The 24,270-nt window shown below is 29.1% G+C and overlaps 2 protein-coding genes across 2 annotated transcripts; both read right to left on the reverse strand.

The window, feature by feature from the left end:
* Positions 1-227: 227 nt before the first annotated feature.
* Positions 228-1,512, reverse strand: LOC135928871 (uncharacterized). Its single transcript, XM_065465335.1, has 2 exons — positions 892-1,512; positions 228-743 (listed from the first exon to the last, which is right to left on the reverse strand). Exons 1-2 carry the CDS (start codon positions 1,510-1,512, stop codon positions 228-230), a joined length of 1,137 nt encoding a protein of 378 aa, XP_065321407.1.
* A 2,655-nt stretch (positions 1,513-4,167) lies between these two features.
* LOC135928872 (E3 ubiquitin-protein ligase UHRF1-like) lies at positions 4,168-17,549 on the reverse strand. Its single transcript, XM_065465336.1, has 18 exons — positions 17,397-17,549; positions 17,198-17,314; positions 17,073-17,147; positions 16,898-17,028; positions 16,630-16,854; positions 15,971-16,092; positions 14,868-15,063; positions 14,300-14,381; positions 13,127-13,189; positions 12,411-12,518; positions 12,150-12,254; positions 11,606-11,712; positions 10,551-10,713; positions 8,713-8,850; positions 7,870-8,260; positions 7,191-7,324; positions 6,553-6,651; positions 4,168-4,482 (listed from the first exon to the last, which is right to left on the reverse strand). The coding sequence occupies exons 1-18, from the start codon at positions 17,547-17,549 to the stop codon at positions 4,336-4,338; spliced, it is 2,556 nt and encodes an 851-aa protein (XP_065321408.1). The 3' UTR covers positions 4,168-4,335.
* Between the last annotated feature and the right edge of the window lie 6,721 nt (positions 17,550-24,270).

Genomic DNA, 24,270 nt, shown 5'->3' on the forward strand with positions numbered 1-24,270 from the left:
ATACTTAAAACTAATTGTTATTAAAATAAGAACCAAATTATTTTATATTACCCCATATGTAACCATGAAAGTGTCAAGTGGATGCCATTTTTTTTTTAAAAAAAATATAATTTGTAAAATTTTTTTAATATAACTAAATAAATTTACTAATATAATGATCAAGATTAAATTTATTGTATATTTGTTATGATAAAATTTCGTAACCCCTACTCAAAAATTGATTATATTCATATCGGCAAACCTTTCCAATTTTGTGGATAATAAATATCATACGAAAAATTTCTATGAAATTCATTGGATGAGTTTTTTAGAAAATTTGAAGGGCAAATTGTTAAGCCACCACCATTTCCCAAGTCTCTCAAATAGGCTCCCCACCATCCATAAGTGCCTTGTGTTAGAATCGTATGATTGCAAGATGCTAGTATGGCTAAATCGTCGATGGGCGAACTTCCCGGGCAAAAATATATATTGTCGATATTTCCCAAATTTTGGCGGGACCACTCTAAATCATCGCTACACGCTATAAACGCGAAATGATGTTTCGAAGATTTATGGGATTTGTTATCCTTGCCAAAATAACGCCTAAAATAATTTATAGCTTTTTTCATGTAAGCCAATCCCGTAATGTCCTTGGTTATCTCTATTCCATTTGAACATGTCCGTTCTTCTAACGTGAATGGATACGAATACCAAATGTCGGTCATTTGACTTGGCATGGCTGTTAAGGGACTCAAAATAACTAGCTTTTATTTTTTTCCAAAAATTTGTCAGCTTTCGATTTGATGTTGTCCCTGAAAGTAAACTCTCTTTTGATTTCCTCTTTATATTTTTCGAAAAATTTATACGAGTTTTAGGGTATCCCGTGAATACATTGTATCCCTCCTTTTTTACTTTATCCACTAGTAAAGTATTGTATGCCGGAAGATCGAATTTTTTAACTCCACTCTTCGATCTAGTGGAAGCAGAATCTTTGTAATCACAAGTTATCGGCAATTTGAGCATTTCCCGATGACTTAACTTAAAATAATGGGAGAATATTTTCCCGTCTAAATATCCATCTGTTACCAATATCGTCGGAATTTTTCCCGTGTCCTTCGCCAGACTATATATCGCGGCGTATTGGAACATTATATTACCTAATCGCCCTAACGCCTCCCATCCAATGTATCTGTCATCTACATCACAAGTCATTGTCGTTTTATTTATGTCTTTAGTAATATTTGTGACTGGCATTATAGACGGTTTTTCGATGTAATTAGGATATGAATTATTCATGTTACGAACACCTGATGAAACAAATGAATAAGTATATAACAATTCTGGCCTAAAATCCTCGTGTTTAACGAATGATATGTTCAATTTCTTGGGCCACCATAGATGAATCCTACAAATACTAAATGAATAAAGGAACAAGACTAGACAAATCAAAGATATATGCGACAGCTTCGCTTTTCTAGGAGTCATGTTACAATATTCGTAAAGGGGAAATGCCCCTGCTTTATGCGTTACCATAAAATCTTGCGGATATTTTCCTTCAAATGCTTATTTTAATTCCTGGAAATAATGATTCTAAATATAATTATCATTTTTTATATTTAAAAAAAAAAATTATTTTTATAAGATTTGATAAAATTTTTAAATAATATTATTTGTTTTTAATACACTTTTCTAAAAAATTTATTTACTTTTTTAAATAATCACATCGATCAGCAGAACTCATAAAACAAAAACAAACAAATATTTGCTTCGCAAAGCATTTAATTTTGAAAAAATATAGGATAATTGGTGAACTTGAATCCTAAAATTCGGATTCGGTTTAAGGTCGGTTGAGTTCGGATATATTTTTCAACCCGGGTTCAGTTCCGGGTTCAGCTCTGGTTTAAGAATTTTTGAATTGATAAAAAAAATAAATAAATAATTCTATTATTTAAATCATAATTTAAAAACTAGACATAAATTTTGGTATAAAAAATTCATTTTTTTTATTTTATAGGAAAAATATAGTTAAAAATTCAAAGCAGTCATGTATCAATTTTAAAAATTTTGTTTCGACGTATTTCTTTAAATTAAAAATATCCGATATAATAATTTTTAACTTTGACTTGTTCACTTTCATTTTCCTCGAATTAATAATCTTCGAGAATAAGTTAAAAATTAAAAATAAATGGCGTAAATGAATTTAATTGGTTTAAAATTTATTAACACTCCAATAGGAATCTTTGGAAATAAATTTAAAAAAAAAAATTTAAAAATGGCGTAAATGAATTAAGTTGTTGTTTAAAATTTTATTAAACACTTCGCTTAATTGGAAAATTTAAAAATATTTATAAAATTTCGATTAATTTTCATTTAAAATCATACGAATATCTTAAATATATTATTTTAAACAATACACTGAACCCTGGTTTCAAATAAAATTCCCGGTTTCGATTCGGGTTCGGATTTTTTAAAAAACCCGGGTTTTTCTCCAGGCTCGGTTTGAATCCCTGTATTCGAACAACATATAAATAAATTAGAGGCGCACAATTATCAGAATTAGCAACATGTAGGATGTGCCCATTTTCGGAACGGAAATTCGGATATTACAATCTTTTCTTTGAGATAGCGGCAATTTGAAAAAATGTATCGAAATTGTATTTTTTTTAAAAAACTAATTTTTATCAAACGAAACATTTTAACAGTTTTACCCATAGCCGTTTTACCCGAGGAAAGGCATTTAACACACTAAATCATTATATTGTTTGACTTTTAACCTGAAAATTTTTTTTGGTAGTTTTTATTCTAAACGTTATATGGAAGGTGATTTATATATTTATATATATTTAAATAAATAAACAAATAATGCTATAAATAGGTAGTTTTTTTTTATCATTTATGTTTTTTTAAAAAAAAATAAATTGTTTTTAAGCAAATTCTATCAAACTAAGGAAGATTTTTCGAAAGATTAGCAGAGGCTAGACATTTGATCACACGGCGAAAGCATCGCCGCGTATTGAAAATCCACGCCACGTTATTCTGAAGATTGATCAATGTATCACGTATTGGCGATTCCAAACGGACGATAATAACAATAACACAACTCAAACGAGATCAATAAAGATTTGGATTGGTTGATCGTGCCTCGTTTAGCATATCCGGCAAATGATACATATTCTTAGGAAATGTTATGAAAAAGGATTGGAAAACATTTCACAAAACTATGAATCGGATTCTCGTTAAGAGGGAATCAATTTTTTTTCTACTTCCTCCCAAATTTAAAAGAAACAAAGTTGAATTTATAATCGTTTTATTTTGTTAATTTGGACGATTTCATTATTATTCTAACAAAGAAACGGTTATTTTACCTCGATATTTAACGAGAGAACCAAAATTATCTATATATATATAGCAGAGACCTTCAGGCCGGGCCCGGGTCACCTTAAATTTTTACAAAATCCGGGCCGGGCCGTTTCAATTGGTAACCTCAGCAGGTCTCCGATATATTGGTTCAATAAATATCAATAATTCCAAACATTTACAACTTTGGTATTTTTTTTATATCCCCTAATATTTATTACAATAAGATCACGGCCAACCCTATTGAAACCCATTCTAATCAATCTATATTGATCTTTCTCCAATCCCTACATAAGTGATTTGATCAAATTTTAAAAATGATAAATCTGATAACCAATGAAAATATGTTTCACGTTTTTTCAAAGAAAGTAGAAGTTTTTACAAATAAATTGCATAACTCGATCTTATAAAATACGCATGCGCAAGGTGGTAGACAGCTTATTCAGAATTCGAAAAATATAAAGGGGAACGTGATATACTTAAATAAAAATGGTGGCCCTATCAAAACAGAGTATCAAAGAATTACACATATTGTAAACAACACCCAATAATCGTTTTTCGAAATTTTTATTTACATAAAAATCGGTTACAATAATATATATTTATTCATAACTTTTTAACTAGAGTTTGTTAAACGGCTCAATTTTTAAAAACCGGCTAACCGAATATTTTAGCCTAAAAAATGTTATGCAAGGTCCCAGAATTTCGTTAATAGATCTCACCACCTTTCTTCCATCCATGAACAAAATCTCTAGACCTTTTTGAGTAATATCGATGCCCAGAATATTAAGATCAGCCGTTTTTTTTAAAAAAAAAATGGCGCCGTTCAACAACACTACTTTTACCGCGAATGTTATATATTCATAAATTAAAAAAAATCTAGAGGTAACTACGTTTTGGTTGGCTAAAATATCTAAACTATAAAAATCCACAAAAAAAAAATAAATATGTTTTTTTTAGAAAATAAGTTTATGATTCGCAAAAAATGATTTTTGATTTTCATCGTCCTTTATCGTAACCCGGAAATAGGTGGAGCAACGCTTTCCTCAGATTTTCGTTGATCGACATTTTGTAATTTTTCCCTAAATCTATTCGACACGTAGGACATTTGTGTATATCAGCCTTGAACGCTCTCTCCAAACATTCCTTATAAAATTTTAAAAAAAAGTTTGTGAAATAGTTTATTTTTTTTTTATATTTCCGATTTGTTATCTATTCAGCCAATAAAAATTTGGTATTCACGTGACACTTAAAAAAATGATAAATAATAAACATTTAAGAGTGACGTTTTTATTATATTGTTTATTATTATAAATATTTAAAACTATCTATTGATATTTTACGCAAAGATTTATATAAATTTTAGGAATTTGGAGTTACGTCAAAAAATAAACTTAGCCTATTATATCGAAAATTATGAAAATACGAAAATTTAGAAACAGATATGCTGGAGGTGGCGCCAAAAATAAAATCTCAAAAAAAAAATGCAATTCTTTTTACAATAACAAACAAAAAATTTAAGGATATTTTAAGAAGTCCCCCTTGAACATAACTCACGGAACGTAACGCCAGAAAAGCTATATCAGAGATATTAAGTGAGTATTCTAGTCCTTTTTTTCGGTACCATCACCATGTATCTGACCTTGACAATCCTTCGAGTAGTTTCGTTCGTGCTTAACATTCTAAATCTTAAATTTTCGTTCCCAGGCCTGGAATCGTATTCGAGCCTACCCTGGTAACATCCCGGATATATAAAAGTCAGATCCGTCCTTCGGGATTGGAGGCAATATAATGCTTGAGCTTTATTTTTTTTTTATGCCGTTGTAATGTTCGCTAAAGGGTTGACTTATTTGGCATACCCATCAATGTATTATAATCGCTTAATCTTGATTTCGTCTCTGATATAGCCTTTTTTCTGGCATTAGATTTGGGAAATGTCACATTCACCACGAGTATGTTCAAAGGCGACTTCTTAAAATATCATTAAATTTTTGTTGTTATAAAAAGAATTGCATTTTTTTCTGAGACTCTTTGGCGCACCCTCCAGCATATTTGATTTATTTTAATTTGTTCTAAATTCCGTATATTCATAATTTTTGATATAAAATGATAGGTTTATTTTTTTTTAATGTAAATCGAAATTCTAACAATGTAATTTAATAAAAAAATAAATATTCTTTAATATATAATAATATAGAAAAATTGAGCTATATATTATATAGAGAGAGAAATTCATAATATCATATTATGAATTTCAGATAATTTTGAACTATTTATATATATATGGATTGTTATATCATGTATCTTATAAAAATAAACCCAAAAATATAAGAATGCTATTTTTATGCTGAGTTTCCAATAAGAATCCATAATTTTTTCAAAGATCTCTATATTGTTTTTAGGAAAGAATAAGAAAATCTCTTGGTCCGCTTGAGAAGGTCCTAATTTTGAACCTAATGCTGAAAATAAGAATATTTCTTGCGAAAAATGTATTGGTACAAAAATTGGGTTGTTGATTTTTTTTTTGTATTTCTTAATCCTACTCTGTTATGCTGATATTAGTGGATAGAATTTGATCCAATAGGAATGAGTTAGACATAAGTGACGTCCCAAATAAATTACTTTTTGTTTACAAAAAGTGTTCACATAGTCTGGACCGCCAACAACGCCACGCCTCATAAATACAAATAATTAGTAAAAGCCTAAAAGCAGCTGACAATCCGAACATTCTCGAACCTACAAATCTGACCAAAATCTCTTATTATCGCTTCCCGGAAACCCCAACTCAAAAATAGTTGACCCTTATAAATAGTGTTTTTAATATTTTTTTAAACTAAACCAATGACAATATAATATGACAATGCATCATCCATTAAAATCATACATCAATGAAAACAGCTGGGGATGCCATTTTGATTACCCATATGATCATTACTATTCCTATGTCTAAAACAAACCTTATTTAAGATGCACCTGACCATCGAGATAATAAGGAAGCGTGTTATTAATTTTAATAGTAGTTTTTTAACACGTGATGGAGATCTCTAATTCACAGGTCATATTCCTGACATGGAATATAATTCCTGGAAAATAAATTTAACTCAAAAAAGAAAACACCAATAATTTAAAGTTGCATTGGCGCTAACATTGTGCTTATAAAATATACTTTTTAAATTATGATTGACAAATTTTTTTTTTTTTTAAAAAAAAATAAACTTTGCATATATTGTGGTTGCATTTGGTCGTGATTGGATTGCAAATCAATTCCTTGCAGCAGATGCATTCGAAATTTTCTGTCACCCTTTGCAGGAAGGGCTGAATCAAATGATAATTTAAAAAAAAAATATGATTAATAAGCTATAATACTGCAGCTATGGAAATCAACAAAGATCAATTAGACGTAGCTGTTGTAATTGTGTATTTTTATATGATAACTTTATATAATATCTAATGTCAATCAAATAATGTTTAAGGCTGCATTCAAAGTGGAGTCGGGTCCGTTTTTTTTTACTTCCGTTCCGTCAAAAGTCAATCTCATTAAAAGTGACATATATGTTCATATTGCGTCCATTCCGATACCTTCCATCTTAAAAAGGGATCGGTCTCCACTTAGAAATGCAACCTAAATGTAGATTAATATCTTATGACAATGAAATGATATGGATGTAAGACATCAGTCAATCACTATGGATTAGTGAGATAAAAGTGAATGATCAAAAAACCTATTTTGCCATGTATGATAAATAAAATTATATGTAGGACATTGTGGAGTTATTTTACGCCTACTTAAATAAGATTAAAAAAACAACTATAGAAAAATAAAAATATTTAGGAGTATTTTCAGCTGAATATACCTGGATGCCATCCTGGAGGAATTCCATGCAATAGACCCAAAGCTTGCGATTACATGTATCCCCATCTATAGTGTTTTGGATAACGGGGGGCAATTTAAAGGTGAACGCTAATTTAGGTGCCTTCTTGATAATACCTTAGTTGTATGAGCGATTTAAAAAAAAAAATTTTTTTTTTCCTAGAGGATACATGAATTATCAAAATCTGTAAACATGATTTTAGAATTTACATTGTTTACAAACGGAGAGAGATTTATTAATAATGGCGCAAATACTCAATGCCATGGACGTCGAATTATATTTATTAATGCAAACTTTTAAGGATTCTGTATCAAGAAAAAATGGAGGTCCAATAAAGGAATTCAGCCAAATCTCCCGCCAACCTTTTCGATCCCAAAATTTGGCGCCACAACCAGTTAAGAATCGAGATCGTTTAATATAAATGATAGGTAGTGAAAAAGTTTTACAAAACATATTTTGGAGTGCCCGTAAAATTATATATATCAGAAAACTTCGTATAGGTCGAATTTTTGATAAATTTTTTTTAGCCTATCTCTTTAAAAATTTTTTTTTTTTTGTCATTTTCTATTAGGATTTAAAAATTTTTTTTTGTTATTGTGTGTTGTTATATCGTTTCAAGTCCATTTTACAGTCCGCTAGCAGGAAAAAAGTTGAATCATACTTTTCTCATTTTTAGTTTCCAATTCACCCTTCGCATCTTTAGGATCGACTCCGTCGTTGTCGGAAAGAACGTCTATATCGTTCCACTCGTCGGAGTCTTCCCGTTCACCCGCCTCGATCTTAATATCGCCAGTGGCATCGTTTTCGCACAAGAGAGGGGTATCGGGACCTGGCAAACCTTTACTCCTTCTAGTTCTACTTTTAAGACCTCCCACTACGACTTTCATCAATTTGTGTTTTGAATCGCCATTCAAGTTTTCTTTGCCAGCGTCGATCCTGATATCAGTCTCGTCTCTAGCTAAATTTCCTGGGTTAGAATCGGAGTCTGACTTAAGGAGTTCTTCTTGGAGCGCTTTTTTATCTTCATTGCCTTTGGTATAACCTTCTGGATACTTTTTGGGGTTTTTGAAGAAGGATAAGATTAAAAAATAATACCAACCAAACAAATCTGTTTTTTATTTTCATAAAAAACAGATTTCATTTATAGATTAATTGTATAAAAAAAAATTGAGTTTTTTAAAAAAAGCGAATATGATTAAAAATTAAGCAAACCAGCAGAGATTCGAATAGACAATTTAACACAAGTTCTAAGTAAAAATTAAATAAGTAATCCAGGAAAATAAAATGTATTAAGAAGAAATAGGCTAAACTTTATAAAGAAACAACAAAACTCCATAAATAATGAGTGAAATTTTGATCTAAAATATCTAAGGATTCAGATAATACACATACTTTTCTGCTATAAATTATAAGAAAATATCTATCAATTCAATTCAATTCTATCAATCTATCTATCATCTATCTCTTATTACGCGAATAATAAAGAAATTAAGTAACGACTGACTTGAAGTGTCAAATTGAGTTTAGAAACGAGTGCTTTGCCTTCCTTGGTCCAAGGGGCTGGTGTGGTATCATCCCTCCTCAACAAATATCTCCAAACTTTGTAACCTGCTTTCCCTGTCTGAGGCCAATATTTCACAACCTAAATAGTACATAAAGAAATAAGGTATTTAGATGCTTACTTAGATGAATCAGTTTTTCTATTTTAACATTATTACTTGGTAAATAAAGTTCAAGTCAGTATTTTTGAATAGACTTAGGAAGGGTATATGAAAACATGGATATGAATATATGATCAAATTAATTATCTTATGTGCAATGATAATATTTTAACAATAGTACGTCATACACAGAGTTAATAAAGGTGGGCACTTTTAAAAAGCAAAAAAAAACCCCTTACTATATTTTTGAAAGTTTCAAAGTGTAATTAATTATAGCGTTCATTATTCATCCATAATTTAAGCTTAATTAGCCCGTACATTTAACTTGACAGCTAAGTTATTATTATTATTATATGAAAACAGTTGGCTCAAGTTACATTTAGAATATATTTTTTTCTTCTTTAAAATTGTATTCCTACTTGTAATATTGTCAAAATAAGAGTATAATGTTTAAAAAAAAGGATACATGTATAAACCAATGACATTAATATTAATGTAGACTTTTTTTTAAAAAAATGAAGATACATTTAAGAACTGTAGTCAATGTTACTGGCTTTAGCAACCACCAAGTAAACAAAGATTGGTTCCTAAATATACTTCAATATTGTTTTTTTGGAACTTTTTTTTTTACTGCTGGCCATGGCCAGGCCTGATCAAAATTTAAGGACTAGGAAGGGGTCTCTGATGCGTGTTCAATTTTTAATTCATTTTAATGACTAAAAACGCCATTGAGAGCATAAATACAAGATATTTCACATTTTTACACGGTTAGTGCTTGTTATACCGCTATAAATTAAAAATATCCGCTAAATTGATAAGAATTTTTCGAAAAGTAATTTTTTTAAACACTTTTATAACACTATTGTTAATGTATTTTTTTTATCACATTTCCAGTAATAATTAGATTCTATTAAACTATCCCCAAGTCTGAAACGATGATAACCTCTTACCGGTGTTGTTTAACGGCTACGTTTTGAGCTTATTTTTTAAAAAAACGACAAACTCTCATCCAGAAAAATATTAGGCGCCAGCCTGAAGATTTTTTTCATTGAAGAAAAACAAAGGTCTCTAGACATATATGATCGAAATCTAGAGGATTATTCTGGCCAAAATAATGAGCTTACTAGTGGTTTTCCTATTCCTAAAAATATGGAAAAAATTAGACTTTTTTTTCAGAATCAATATAAATTTTTTTTGCCAATTTAAAAAAAAAAAATCTATTGTTAGTTGATCGTTTTTCAATCGCAACCAATCTCATTTTTTTTAAGATATCTTTTTTAAAGATGCCATAATTTCATTAAACTGCTTCTTGGGTTCGGTCAAATTTTAAATGTACAGCTAAATATGCTTAAATTTTGGATGAACACATATATATATAAATATAAATTAATCAAAACATCCATATCCTTTAATATCATTCCTCAAGGGGGTTAAAAAAAAATCAAAATTAACATATCGTCGGCTGAGTATTATATTGTCCTAAATCCACTATTTTTTTTTTTTACAAAAATCAACGACCGAAAATATTTAAAATATAATTTAAAAAATAATCCTTTATTTGTATCATTAACACTGTGATGATCTCCTATTTAAAATAAAAGAAATGTACAATTATTTTAATATTCTCCTATAAAATTCTTTTTAAAAAAAATGAAATATTAAATAAATGTGTAAAATCAACCTTGTATATACCATCGTATCGATTGCCTTCTTTGGGTGAGAATTTGGAGAATTTCCTAGCCTTGTAATTGCGCACGACTCTAAGGGGCAACCCGGCTCTCCAGTTATTAGCCTCCCCGCCGATATTATCGTTAAGGGGGCAGTCACAGTTCTTGGCTAATGATCTTACAGATATAGGAAGAAAAATTATTTTGAATTCTATTCAGTGATCCCCAATATAGCAAATAATGTTTTACAGTATGGTTGGTCTGAAGGAACTAATATCACCACCCAATCGGATGCCTTCTCTTGAGATCAACCCCAATTTAGGTTGGCTTTTACATCACCGTAGTGGAAATGGTGATCATATTCTATCCCAGATCACAGGGAACATTTTAGACCTCCGGAAACTGCTCAGAGACGTTGCCACTCCTCCCGCCATGTTGAGAGGCAGAAGATAGGATATTGGTGATAAAATTGATAATGGGCGACAAATAGCGGGGCCCAGGATAGTAAAAGGTGGGGTTAAGGGGAACAAAAGGTAAAACTGGCTTACCCAGGTAAATCTGGAGAACCGACAAAAAACGATAAAGAAGAATACGAGTTAAGTATCCAAATACATGTATACTTCTCAGTGATGTTGCTAGTTTATCAACTTCCATAATTTTGAAGATTAGTACCAAAACGGGGAAAGTAATTCTATCCTTGAACGAGTAAAAAAATTAGAAAGTTTTAGAATCTAAAATTTGCAAAATCCTTCAAAGGGTCTCTAAAGTTTTCACGGGATACTTGGATATATAAATTCTGTATCTAAAATATCTAGAAAAGGTATCTGTATCGTTATCTTTTTAGAGATGCATTTGAAAAGTATCTGTTAACAATTGTGATTACAAAAACATTCGATCAAGAAATAATGGCGTATATTTGAAGGATACGAAAAATAGAATACTCGATGGATGAGAAGACCTCCTTATAAAAATGAAGTTGTTAAATAGTTAACATCGAAAAAATCGATTTTTTTTTTCTTAAATGACATTCATTCATTTAAAAAATATATAATGATGGGCATAATAAAACTTGTTGTATTTAGTAAGTTTTTGGTCACAAGATTGAACAGCTGTCCGCTTATTTCCCGACAAGTCCCTTCCACCGCTTCCGGTATAATAGAATTCATCTCCGAAATCCTAACATTAAATCGTAAAAACGTCAATATATACATATAATAATAATAATTTTATTTTTTTTTATAAATTTAAATACCTTGGGAAAGTAGATAAATATAATTTTATTATTTAGTTTTCCTAGAGGAACATAAGAACAAGTAGTGTCGTTAAAAAGTCCGATTCGGGTAATAACAATATGTAAGCCAAAAGATTGCACATAGCTAGCAGAAGTGCTTAGAATTCCATTTGCCAAATCTCGATTTATCGGACCGGTTTTGAAAAATCGACCCAGATCGATTTTTTTTCAACAATACTAAATACAAGTTTCTCCTGGTACCTATTCCAAACTCTAGAAACTCTCAATATAATTACACACAAGCACAACTAGGCTCTAAAAAAAAATGTGAGTGTCACCTATAAGAGGATAATGATATGTGACGAATTAAAAAAATCAAAACTTCGTCATCTTCGTATCCGCCAGAAAAAACGATGGAATAAGCTCCTTCCTCTTCTCTTCCATGAATTCCCGCCACGTGAGGCCTATGTACTCCGCATTCTGATACCTTCATCATAGATTATTTTTTTTAAAAAAAAATATTGAATAATTTTTTTTCCACCCGGGAATGCTTTTTTTTATAAGATTAAAAACGATTATGATCACTTCCGGAGTTAATATTCATTCATGGCGATAAAAAAAAATAATATAATAAATTCTTTACCTGAAGTCGAAATTTCCAAGAAGTGCCAACACTGATACCTGGAATAGGTCCAAAGTGATTGGAAGGTACAATGGTACATATTCTGGTCCTACCAACGCACGCCATACCCTTAATTATTAATAAATTATTTAGGTATATAACTTTTTGCATGACCTCACCTCTCCCTCTCAATCCGATATTTAGCTCAATTTAGCATGTTAACTTCAAAGAGATTCGTTATCTATCTTATTAAATCTAAGTATTACTTCTATTATAGGACAGATGTGTTTTTTTTTAAATAATATGATTTCTTAAAAAAAAATTGGAATGTTAAAACAAGGATAAATTCTGCATGTACAAGTAGAACTTATTAAGTATTATTATTTCTCTATCAAAGACAACCATATGATTATAAAATGACAGGAAAATGGTGGATTTGGTGTGGGGTTGATTTTATACGTTATTAAGACTAGGAACCAGAGAATGAGTGGTAGGTGAAAGGAGAATATTCCAATTGACAGAGAATCTGAAGACGATTCAATGAACAACAGGATTAAATAAAGATTGTATAATTCGCTACTTATTAGTCGAGGGGGAAATGAATGATAACCTCCTCAGTCCTCCCAAAATACAGGAATTATTTCCAGAATAGATCTTGACATGTTTTAAAATAATGCCATTATAAAACCATGAAAAAAATAATTGTGTCCAGCATTTTAAATTCCAAGTAATTTTACCTTGCCCCAATCGTGAGAAGAATGCAATCTTTTGGCCGAATTCGCTAGGGCATCTTTGGCTCGCTTATTTCTCGTGCTAATATAAAATTCGGTATCCGAATCAGAATCGTCGCCCGCGGAAGCAGCCGAATAATCGGAGGCAGAGTTGGCATCTTCACTGGCGGAACTCTTTAACTTACCGGAAGTGTTGCATGTTTTCGAACGTTTATCTCTTTTACGCTTTTTAAAAAGAAAATAAGATAATTGAAATTTCAAAAAATCAGGCCTTCAATTAGTTAGTTATAATTCGCTCTTCTAGTAGACATGTCATAATACCTAGACTCTGACGATGCATTCGTTAAAAGTATACATCAACGAAAAAACAGCTGGGGACGCCATTTTTGATTGTTCATATCATTATCAAAAACATTTTAAACGAGAGGCCAAATTATTCCTATGTCAGAACGCTAACTTTATTAAAATTGCCTGATCTGTTCTTAACATGAGAATAATTGCCAAAAAATGGTTTACGAAAATGGCGAGTCCAGCTGATTTGCATTCAACTACGCCTTCAAATGGATCATCATGAATGCGTCATCAGTTTAGGTATTATTATTATTATATGTTATTTGGATTTAATGTAATTTAACAAAAATGGAAGTAATTTATAATAATAGGTGTAAAGATAACATTAAATAATTTAATGATTATTTTTTAGTTGAGTGATAAAACTAATAGGCTATCTTTGTTTGCTGGATACCTCCATTTAAATATTGTGAATTAGAGACTCCTAGAAATCCCGACCCTTATAAAAAATATCATAACGTGCTAGGAAATACGTACAAAAAAAAAATCAGAGTTGATAAAAGATACTTTTTAAGATCTAGATACAGATACATCGTCTAAAATAATATCTAGATACAGATATTTTAATCAAAAATATATCTAGATACAGATACCACATTTTTATATCTAGATCCTTTAACAACTCTGAAAAAATAAAAGGGTAGAGTCTGGCAATTCGTGTACAGAGGAGAATAGAATGGAGTCAGGCCTCACAAATCTCTGATTTTTGGATAAAATTTCAAAGTGCCAGATTGGGCTACTTGTTCAAAAAAAATCTTAATGGATGGGGCCTTTCAGATTATCTGTTGTATATACTATTTAAATATAAAAAGGTTTGCATATATATACCTTTAAGATAGACTTCAACAGTTTTCCGCCATCTCCGGGCTTTATGATTTCATCGGAGTCCAGCTTGCATGCGGGACAATACCTGTATTTTTTTTTTTACAAATTCATACGAATCGTTTATTTAATGCAGATAAGGTTTGAAAATAAAAGATAAAATATTAAAGATTTAGATCTTTGGCTGAGAAGATTTTTTTTGCCACTTGAGATATTTTCTGAATCTATTAAAATTTTTTCAGAAGCAGTTTAGATAAAAAGATCAGTTTATTTTAAAAAAACTCAAATTTGATAATTATAGGTGAAACATCTCATAAATTTTTTTAAAATTTTTATTCATTTGAAACACTATGAAAATTAAAAATACAATTTCAAAATTGTGTTCCCAAAAAGGAACCATAATTATATTTAAAAAAATTTTAATCTAAATTTTAATGACGTATATATAAAAATTCCTTAGCTTCGTTTGTAAAAAACCCGGTTTTTTTGCGAAATGAAGAAAATTATTTCTTTTTAAAGATATAAATATAAATATAAAAAATATTAGCAAATTATTTTAATTTAGTTTTGAAACCAATCTTCGTCAGATAGAGGGAAATCGTCTGGGTGCATAGGAGGCTCCAGACAGTAGGAATGGTAGGCTAGGTCGCATTCGTCACACATGATCTGTTTGTCCAAATTATTTTTCCGGCCACAAACCGTGCAATGGCAATCTTTGCAGTTCTTCTTCGGATCATCTTTGCATTTATCGCAACCATATTTCAATTTTCCTAGGTGTTTAAAAAGAAAGAGCATATGATACTAATTAGATATATTAAAATTGATCATGCTATTGTACACAATAATTGATTAATTCATTTAAAAAAAACTTATATATTTAAAAATAAATGTGAAAACTGAAATATATTATGCTCTTCCAAAAAATAAATAAATAGAATTTTCCGATTCTATAAAATAAATACGGAAAATTCGAATTCTTTTCAACACCTCTAGGAAAAATGAAAAACATATTTCAGCTATTCCCATGCCATAAAATTTTTGATTATTACTTAACTGCGTAACATAATGAATTACACTTTCAAATTATTGTAAAAAATTAAAGTCATTTTTTTAAAATCAATAAATAATTATATTAATGCTTTTGATAAAATTATCTCTAGTCACATGATCTATGAATCCACTACAATTAAACACTAAGAAGTGTTGTTGGGTAATTGATAAATTGAATCGTGTTCCTATTTTGCTAAAGTAGATACATCCTTGATCAAAGTGAAAGGATCTGATACACTTGCAAAAGGTACTATTCATGATATATTATATAATAAACATTATAGACAGAAGGGAGCATATTGCGCTAAATATAATCCCAAAACCATAATAATCTTATAACAGTAAATTCAGAAAAACCTTATATGAAATTTGGATATCACCAGTATATTATACATAGTTTAATTTGAGCCATTTTTCAAATATGTTTCCATGTAAATTGAAAATATTTTTTATAAAAAATATCACTATGGTCAAAATGAAATATATAATAAAGAGGCTTTTCGAAAACCTCGGGAAGTATTCTAGCTATTTTTTATAATCATATTCCATTGATTATTTATAATATGTCACTATTTGATTCTAGAATTTTCTGTCTTGAATATAGTATATTTTCTCATTATAATGTACTTATAGGTTTAATTGAATCGTGTTCAGTGGTATCATTTTGATCCTGAGTTTTTGATTTGTTTATCTCATAGATTTCCTCGCAAAATTGGATTTTACAGTTTGTTAAGAATTGTTCATCGTTCCTTTTTATTGTGTTTTTTTAATAAAATATTTTTTTTTGTAAATACTGAATTAAAACTATAAAATAAATGACAATATTATATTGAATTTTAAATTTAAATGATTATAATCAGATATGTACCATATAAAGTTTAGTATTGGACCCATACTCATTGTGTTGGGTACTTTTTATCTTTTGCTAATACCAGATTATCTAACCCTCTAAAGGATAATCTAACAAAATTATATTTTCTTGCAAAAATTATCAAATATTTTTTAAATTCATAGTAAAGATTGTTAATTTTGTAGACCATATTTAATTAATAAAATAGTTTTAAAAAAGTCCTCCCCCCCCTCTTATGCTTTCTAAGACTGTCAAACTGCTGTTTAATAATTTAAAAGGCTTTTAATACATTTAGGTAAAAAAAAAGAAGTTGTAAATTTAAAATAAAGTTTGTTTTAGTGTTTGTTTTCCAGTAAATTCTAAGTATAGGTGGTATTAGCCTAAGAAGTATTAGTATCAGAAAAAAATGGTATTGATGAAATAAACAAATAAATACCCTAGATTTATATCGACATATAGATCTTTTCTTCTGTTGCTCATACTTTTCTTAGAAACAGAACATTCATACCAATAACCTCTATCCTGAGGCTTATCAATATTGTAATTAACTAATACAATTTGGCCAATGTTTAATGAATCCAAGCTTAAAAGATGAGAAGACCTAAACCTGATTGTGTTAGTCATTTCATTGCTTATAGGTATGTCGACTATTTTATCGTAGCTAAAAATATTCAAAATAATATACCATAAAATTATAATGTTACCCAATATATTGCACTTTAATAATAGTTTCCGAAATTGAATTGAGGATATTATTTTTTTGATAAATATTTATAATTACAGATTCAAACCAGGCTCCACTATCTTCATCTTTTACATCAACTGCATCTTTTATCTAAATTATTGTTCATAAATATTTAGTGGATAAAAAAAATTAACTTTAAAATCTCCTGAATTATTTAATTGTATAATGCTTGCGATTTCTTTGTCAGCTATATTGTTATCATCAATTTCCTAAAATATTAAAATACAAAATAAAATCCATCATTTAATTGTATTATAACTTCATTTAATATTGCTTTAGGATTGTCAATTGAGGATAGGATATTTTCTTTAACCATCAATTGTATGATTTCATTTAAACCCACTTCGTAATCATAAAGTGAATATGAATCTTCGAGCTTAAAATATATATGTGGTTTAATTTATTTAAATATAGACTCCTCGAATGTCATATAAAGAAATATAAGATAAAATAAATACTTGTTTCCCTCTGTAAAATAAACGTTGATGATCAACTTCAATCAAAAACTTTTTCGATATTCTCATCTTGAGTTCCTTAATTTTAGTCAGCTTGCTTAGGCCATCAAAAACTTCCATCCTTTTTGCATCAAACGTCCTAATTCTGATCCACATTTAAAAATTTGTGAACAAATTTTAAAATTTAAAAACCGCGGCTGCAAAAATGGATAGAGGTACCATTTAACACATGTAGTTTATAAAATAGTTTATCGTCAGTTCATTTAAAATCGAAAAAAAAAATTAAAAAATAAAGATTTGAACTTTGAGGGTCTACAGTTCGAAAAAAAAAATGAATTTTCAATAGAGATTAAAAACATATTAATTATTTGTTTAAATATATATGTTTTAGATGGTCAACTTGATAGCAAGACTTTCAAATTATTCATATTACTAACATAAACACCAACAGAATTTACTTATTTATAGACATTTAAAATTAAAATCAGCCCTTCTCCTACCCCATAACTTCATAAAGTAATTAAATATTTGCTAATTCCCGGGTATGAGCTTTTGCTTTCTCAACTCATTTTATTAGTGTTAGCCTATAGTAAATAACAGTTTACCGCTGGAGTACAAGTATGTGAGGCTTGTCCACAAACATGTAAAGGACTCCTCATAAATTTTTTTCCAATGTAACCTATTCCAGTTTGATGGAAATGAGGTAAATATAGCATCTGTTAATTCTTTAACGTTAGAGGTAATGGACTTCACATATAACGATTCCATCAAATCTTCTAGTTTAATTATTATAGTTAAAATACCTTTAAGTAATAATATACTCCCTTTTTAGAAAATTTACCTATTGACTATTTAAAAATATATTATATAAAAAAGTCCAATTTATAATAAATAATTTTAAGTCAGATAGATCAAAAATTATTAATTTATAAAACACTAATCTCCTTTACTTTACTCGGTCATTTATCAGCAATTTTTCTCTGATGATTTTATGGGATTCACCGATTTCCGTCTAATTTATTATGCATTTTCGGTCTTTTAAACGTCTCACCATTAAGTCCACTTTATGATATCTGTCGAATCGAATACAATCTTTTAAAGTTAGAAATTTTCCTCTTTATACTTATGACATCACATAGTGTTGTTAAACGGTCGATTTGAGCCGATTTTTAAAGATGCTAAACATTATAGCCAGATAAATACCGCCTAAGCGTCGATATTTCGCCAATACATGCTCAAATCTATGTGCCATCTATTAGCAGAATCTTTAGGCTTACATAATATTTTTTTAGATAAAATATTGTGTTCGCTGTTTTTAAAAATAATCAAATTGAGTCGTTTAGCAACACTAACATCACACTTTGTACATTCTGTTTATAAGTCTCTTCTCATGCGTTGTCATTGTCATATTTTCACTATCAAAATAATAATTAATATTTATATTAATATTTTGCAAATTGCTGGTTCCTTGACAACTTCTAAGTGCTCTTTCCATGACCAAACGCTGTAACTATTGTAATATCCTTACTTTCCAGTTTTTGTGCCATCCTTTTTAATAATTAATATACAATTTTTATTTGCTTTAATTAAACAAAAGCTGTCAGTGCAATAAATGAGACACTACATATTGTAAGAATTTCTTTATTGGAAAATACTAGAGCATAATAAAAATAATATATAAATTATCATGTAAAAAATTATACTTTTGTAATATATATTTTATCTACTTTCTTCTTAGCCATATAAATTTACATAAGGATTATTTAAAATTCATTAGTCAAAATATATTCCAATTATAATTACGGTTTACCAAAATTGTTCACATTACAAAATATCATTATGTAAATAAAATGCTATCTTTATATGTAATTTTAAATTTAGAATAAATGGGCCTATGGGTGTATGGTATTGCCATTGTTGTGTCTGAAAAATATTATATAATATATTATAATCACTATCTGAATGATTAAATAGGCAGTTTTCCTATTTTATGATGAAACATATGTGATAGTTTAACAAAATTTAGTCGAGATACCTCATGCAAGTTTAAAATCAGAAAAGATATTGATTGAGATTGGCTTAAAGTCATATGTACTATAGTCATCTCATAAACCACATCGCAAAAAGATTAATAAAAAAAGTAACGGTACGAAAAACGATGGGAAATCATTTGGGAACATTATAATATTAAACCCCACGGATTATTTATGCCTTATTTTTGATTCAACACAAAAACTACAAAATCTGACTATCAAGGTTATTATGGGAGGGGGAAAGTTTGGACTATATATACAAGATCAAATGGGAGAAAAACATTAATTATGAAAATAATACAAAATATCCACAATAAATCCTGGAGTGATGCTAGATCGACTAAAGTCATTATAAAAATTGCCGCCTTATGAAAATATGATACTCAGGGCAAATCGATATGTTTCTAATGGTATGTTTAAAGCTGGCAATGTCAACTTAATGGTAGACTTGAAATCTAACTGATAACAAGATAAAGCACAAAAAAATTTAAACTTTGTAACTAAATGAGTGTCTCCGTTATAACACAAAGATATAATACTCTTATAATATAGTTCTAATCTTGTACTGTATAAAAATGTGACATTTTACCCTATTAACAGACAAAATATAGAAAAATTCAATTAGTTGAATATATTATACGTCAAGTCCCCAATAATATTCTAAATGCTAGAATACGAAATATGAATAATAAAACATATACACATTACAAATTTATCTGGAATAGGAAAAATATTATATGAATAGGAACCATATAACACAGATTTGTCACAATTACTAACAAAAGAAAAGAATTCAAAAACATTACACATGCTACGAAGACCTACTTGGAAAAAAGTTAGGAAAAATAAATTACCATTAAAAAAATTAATTGTATTTATATAACCTAAGAGATAACACTATATTTAACTAAAGAATATATAAAACATTTTTCATAACATACTATAATACAATTCTGCTATAAAAAAATTGTAGGATGCATATTGTTGGAAAATTTATTAATACTGTCCTTGACTTACCTTGATCTTCCTTAAATGATTTAGGGGGAGGATGTAATACAATAGAAAATATACTTCGCAAATAAAAATAGTTTATCAATAAATAACCAAATAGGTTAGGTTTCTATAAGTCATCCTTGATAACTTAATTTATTTTTTCTGTAACAAGGTTTGCTGGCATCTTTTAAAACAAACCGGTATAATTATTCGAGGAAGGAAATCTGCATAGTTAACGTGGTGGGTCGTAAACAGGGTTGCCATATCCCCCCCCATCAGCGGGAGACTCCCGAAATTTTTTAGTTTACACGCCGATATCTCTCTCCCGCAAAGCTACCGCAATTGGAAATCTCCCGCAAAAATCTACAGCAATTTTTTAATATTTTTACGTATTTAATATATCAATAATAATTTTGTGAGACATTAATTGATTATTTTTATATTTTTATAATAAATTTTAAATATTTATTCGAAAAACATGTCTAGTTTGTAAATTTATTTTTATTTTTATCCAATAATAAATCAACATCATTTCATTCATATAAGTCAGTACAGGGGAGTTCGATTGCAATACAAAAATATTCTCAAAAATAATAAATAATACAGATGCAACTACATTTGCGGAAATCGTATTCATCTATCATGTAGTTCAACATTCACAGAGCTATATCATCACAATGTGGGTCGAATCTTTTTTTCATGATATTTAACGACTTTACTATAAGTGTAAACCTTACTTGTGGCAGAACAAAAATGAACCAAAATGTTTTATTACCTGAATCCTAGAGGTCAATTCTAGACGATATGAAAGATGGGCATCCATATGCAATTCTAACAGACTCATCTAATAAGGGAAATATTAAAACATTTCCCTCGATCCTTCGCTATTTCAACAAGAATAAGAATATTTCAATAAAACTGTTAAAATTTTTTCCCCGGATAGTGAAAAATCCAAAGATGTAACTAGCCACATTATGGTAAATATAGCTGATTCAGGGTTATCAAGGATTTGCATGTCAGCTTTCTGCGCTGATAATGCCTCTGTAAATTTTAGCCAAAACCAAAATTACCGAATTGAGGAAGCACAATAATGAATTAATACCAATTGGCTGTATATGCCATATACTACATAATTCTTGCAAGAAGGCAATGAATGTTGGATGTCGAAAATTGTGATGAAATATTTTAACGAATTTTGTTCATCAATTAAAAGAGTTGGTGAAGTGTCTGACTTGGAATGGTGTGAATTGTTGCGATATGTACCTATCAAGTGCTTATCATTAATACCTGCCATTGTAGAATTAAAATTTTACGAACCCTTAATAAAATATTTCTTAAATAAAAATTTTAAAAGCTGTCCTAAAATTTTGAAAATTTTTTTTGAAGATGAAATGGCAGAAACTTATTTAGAATAAGTTTCACATGTAGGAAATCTATTTCATGCATATTCAGTTGCAATCAAACTATTCTTTATTAAAAAAGATTTACAAAATCATGCTACAGCTCTGTTCATCTCTACAGTTAAAATTTGATAATAAATTTTATGGCGCTATTGCTAAAAATATTATATTAAAATGTTCAAATAATACTCGAATTAATACATTTTTAAAAGAAGCAGATATTTTTATTAAGACAATTTTAAAATATTTACAATCAAAATTTGATTTTAATAACTATTTACAAATGTATAAATATTATGACCTTGAAACATAAACCATCAATTGATGGTTTTTATAATTTAATAAATATATTAAAAATACCGAAAGACATTGATGTCTTGTTTGAGGAGATTGTAATTCTCCCTATTTTTTATGATTCGCCAAAATACTTAAAGTTTGAAGGTCTAAAAGCAGAGGAGAATTTTTTCGTAATAACGATAAATCCCCATGCTTGGAAAAAATATTCAAGTATGCCATCTCCTTACCTCATTCTAATGCCTCATCCGAGCGCATTTTTAGCCTGATGAGGACTGCCTGGAAAAAGTAGAGAAATCGGATTGCTTTAACAACATTAGAGGCCGAGTTAATGGTTAAACAAATATATAATATGTCATACCAGGAATTTTATAAATATCTCAATAACGACGGTAAACATTTAGTTCTATTATTTAAATCTCAAATAAAATGTAATTAAGTTTTAGCAATGGCGCCATAAAATTTATTGTCAATTTTTAACTGTAATGATAAACACATCTGCAGCATAATTTTGTGAATCTTTGTTAAGATTCTTCTGATTGCAACTACACATTAACAGCATGTAGCAGATTTCCTACATGTTGAAATCATTCCTAAATATACCTCTGCCATTCATTATTGAAAAAAATTTCCAAAATGTTAGGATAGCTTTTATAATCTTTATTTATGAAATATTTTTTTAAAGGTTTTAAAATTTTAAAATCGATGGCAGGTATTAGGAACGTATCGCAACCAAAATTGTGCTGACTCAATTCTGTAAATACATTCTGTTTTTACCAAATTCACTGAGGCATTATCAGATCAGAAAGCTGACATGCAATTTATTGATAATCTCGAATCTCATATATTTACCATTATGGTTAGCCATGTCTTTAGATTTTTCACTATTTGAGGGGAAAATATTTAATAGTTTTATTGAAACGACCTTAATTTTGTTGAAATAGCGGAGGATCAAGGGAAATATTTTAATATTTTCCTTATTAGATGTATTTGTTAGAATCATATGTATGCCCATCTTTCAAATCGTCAGGAATTGACCTCCTGGATATAGGTCCTAAAACATTGATTTAAAAATTTCTACATACTTTCTGATGATAAGTATCTCTGTGAATGTTGTACTACAAGATAAGTGATTACAATTGCCACAACTGTAGTTGTATCTATATTATTTCTTATTTTTGGAGTACCTTATTATGTATTTAAACGTGATAAGTGATAATTAAGCGCCTATCCCTATAATGTTATACACACACACGGTAGATTTCCAATTGCGGTCGTTTTGCGGGACATTCGCATAAAATATATTTTTAATTGTAGAATTAAAATCGTTTTTTTTTAAATAAAATTTTATCTTGTTTACATTCTTTTATATTTAAAAAAAGATCGTTGTTAAATAATATATTTTAATAAATCAGGATGTTATTTTATTTTGAAAAATAGTTACCGACTTTGTATTTATATAAACTAATTAATAAAAATAATAGGCGGATAATTAAGTCGATTCAAAATCCCGGCCGGTTCGCAAATATTTTTTTTTAGCAATTTTTATCATTCTGCCGCAATTTTCATATTTCTCCCGCATAATACCAAATTTCTCCCGCATATTTGAAAATTTTGACCTAGCAACCCTGGTCGTAAGCCAATGTTTGAAAGTAGAATAAAGCAATACTTAGTTATTATAATGTCGGAGTTGGCATTTGATGACCTTTTTATAAATGGATATATATATTTATTCCAACACTTTTTAACTCCCCCACCATGATTTTAAAAAGATTCTCGAATTTTCCTGATAAAATGTAAAGATTTTTTAACACCAGACAGGCATATTATGATGCTGTTGCATATGGATCCAAACCAAAACGAATATCGGTTCGATTTAGATTCAAATTCGGATAAATAAAGGTTCTGTTCGAACCTCTAAAAACCGGTTTGAACACTTTTGCATAAAATCCTCATTCAAATTATATGTTTTTTTTTACGATATTTTGATTTCATTGAGTTCTAGAGGGTGGTTTCTTTTTTTTTAGTGACGCTGAAGATTTACTCCGTTGTGCCTCTCATAGTTGTGTCACAATCAGTAATACTACATTTTGATGTGTCATATATAATACTACATGTGAATAATTTATATATTGGATTGGATTCAATTTATCTTTA

Source organism: Gordionus sp. m RMFG-2023, chromosome 4, assembly GCF_954871325.1.
Source record: "Gordionus sp. m RMFG-2023 chromosome 4, tfGorSpeb1-WG-v2, whole genome shotgun sequence".
NCBI classification, from domain to species: domain Eukaryota; kingdom Metazoa; phylum Nematomorpha; class Gordioida; order Chordodea; family Parachordodidae; genus Gordionus; species Gordionus sp. m RMFG-2023.

What these genes read in the sequence shown, in the direction of transcription:
- LOC135928872 (XM_065465336.1), bottom strand. Translation starts at nt 17,549, where the DNA reads ATGTGGATCAGAATTAGGACGTTTGATGCAAAAAGGATGGAAGTTTTT. An exon ending in CTAAAGCAATATTAAATGAA is followed by an intron (nt 17,148 to 17,197) that starts GTTATAATACAA and finishes TTAATATTTTAG; the next exon opens with GAAATTGATGATAACAATAT. An exon ending in TATGTCGATATAAATCTAGG is followed by an intron (nt 16,093 to 16,629) that starts GTATTTATTTGT and finishes CACAATAAAAAG; the next exon opens with GAACGATGAACAATTCTTAA.
- LOC135928871 (XM_065465335.1), bottom strand. Translation starts at nt 1,512, where the DNA reads ATGGTAACGCATAAAGCAGGGGCATTTCCCCTTTACGAATATTGTAAC. An exon ending in ATACTTTACTAGTGGATAAA is followed by an intron (nt 744 to 891) that starts GTAAAAAAGGAG and finishes AAAAAATAAAAG; the next exon opens with CTAGTTATTTTGAGTCCCTT.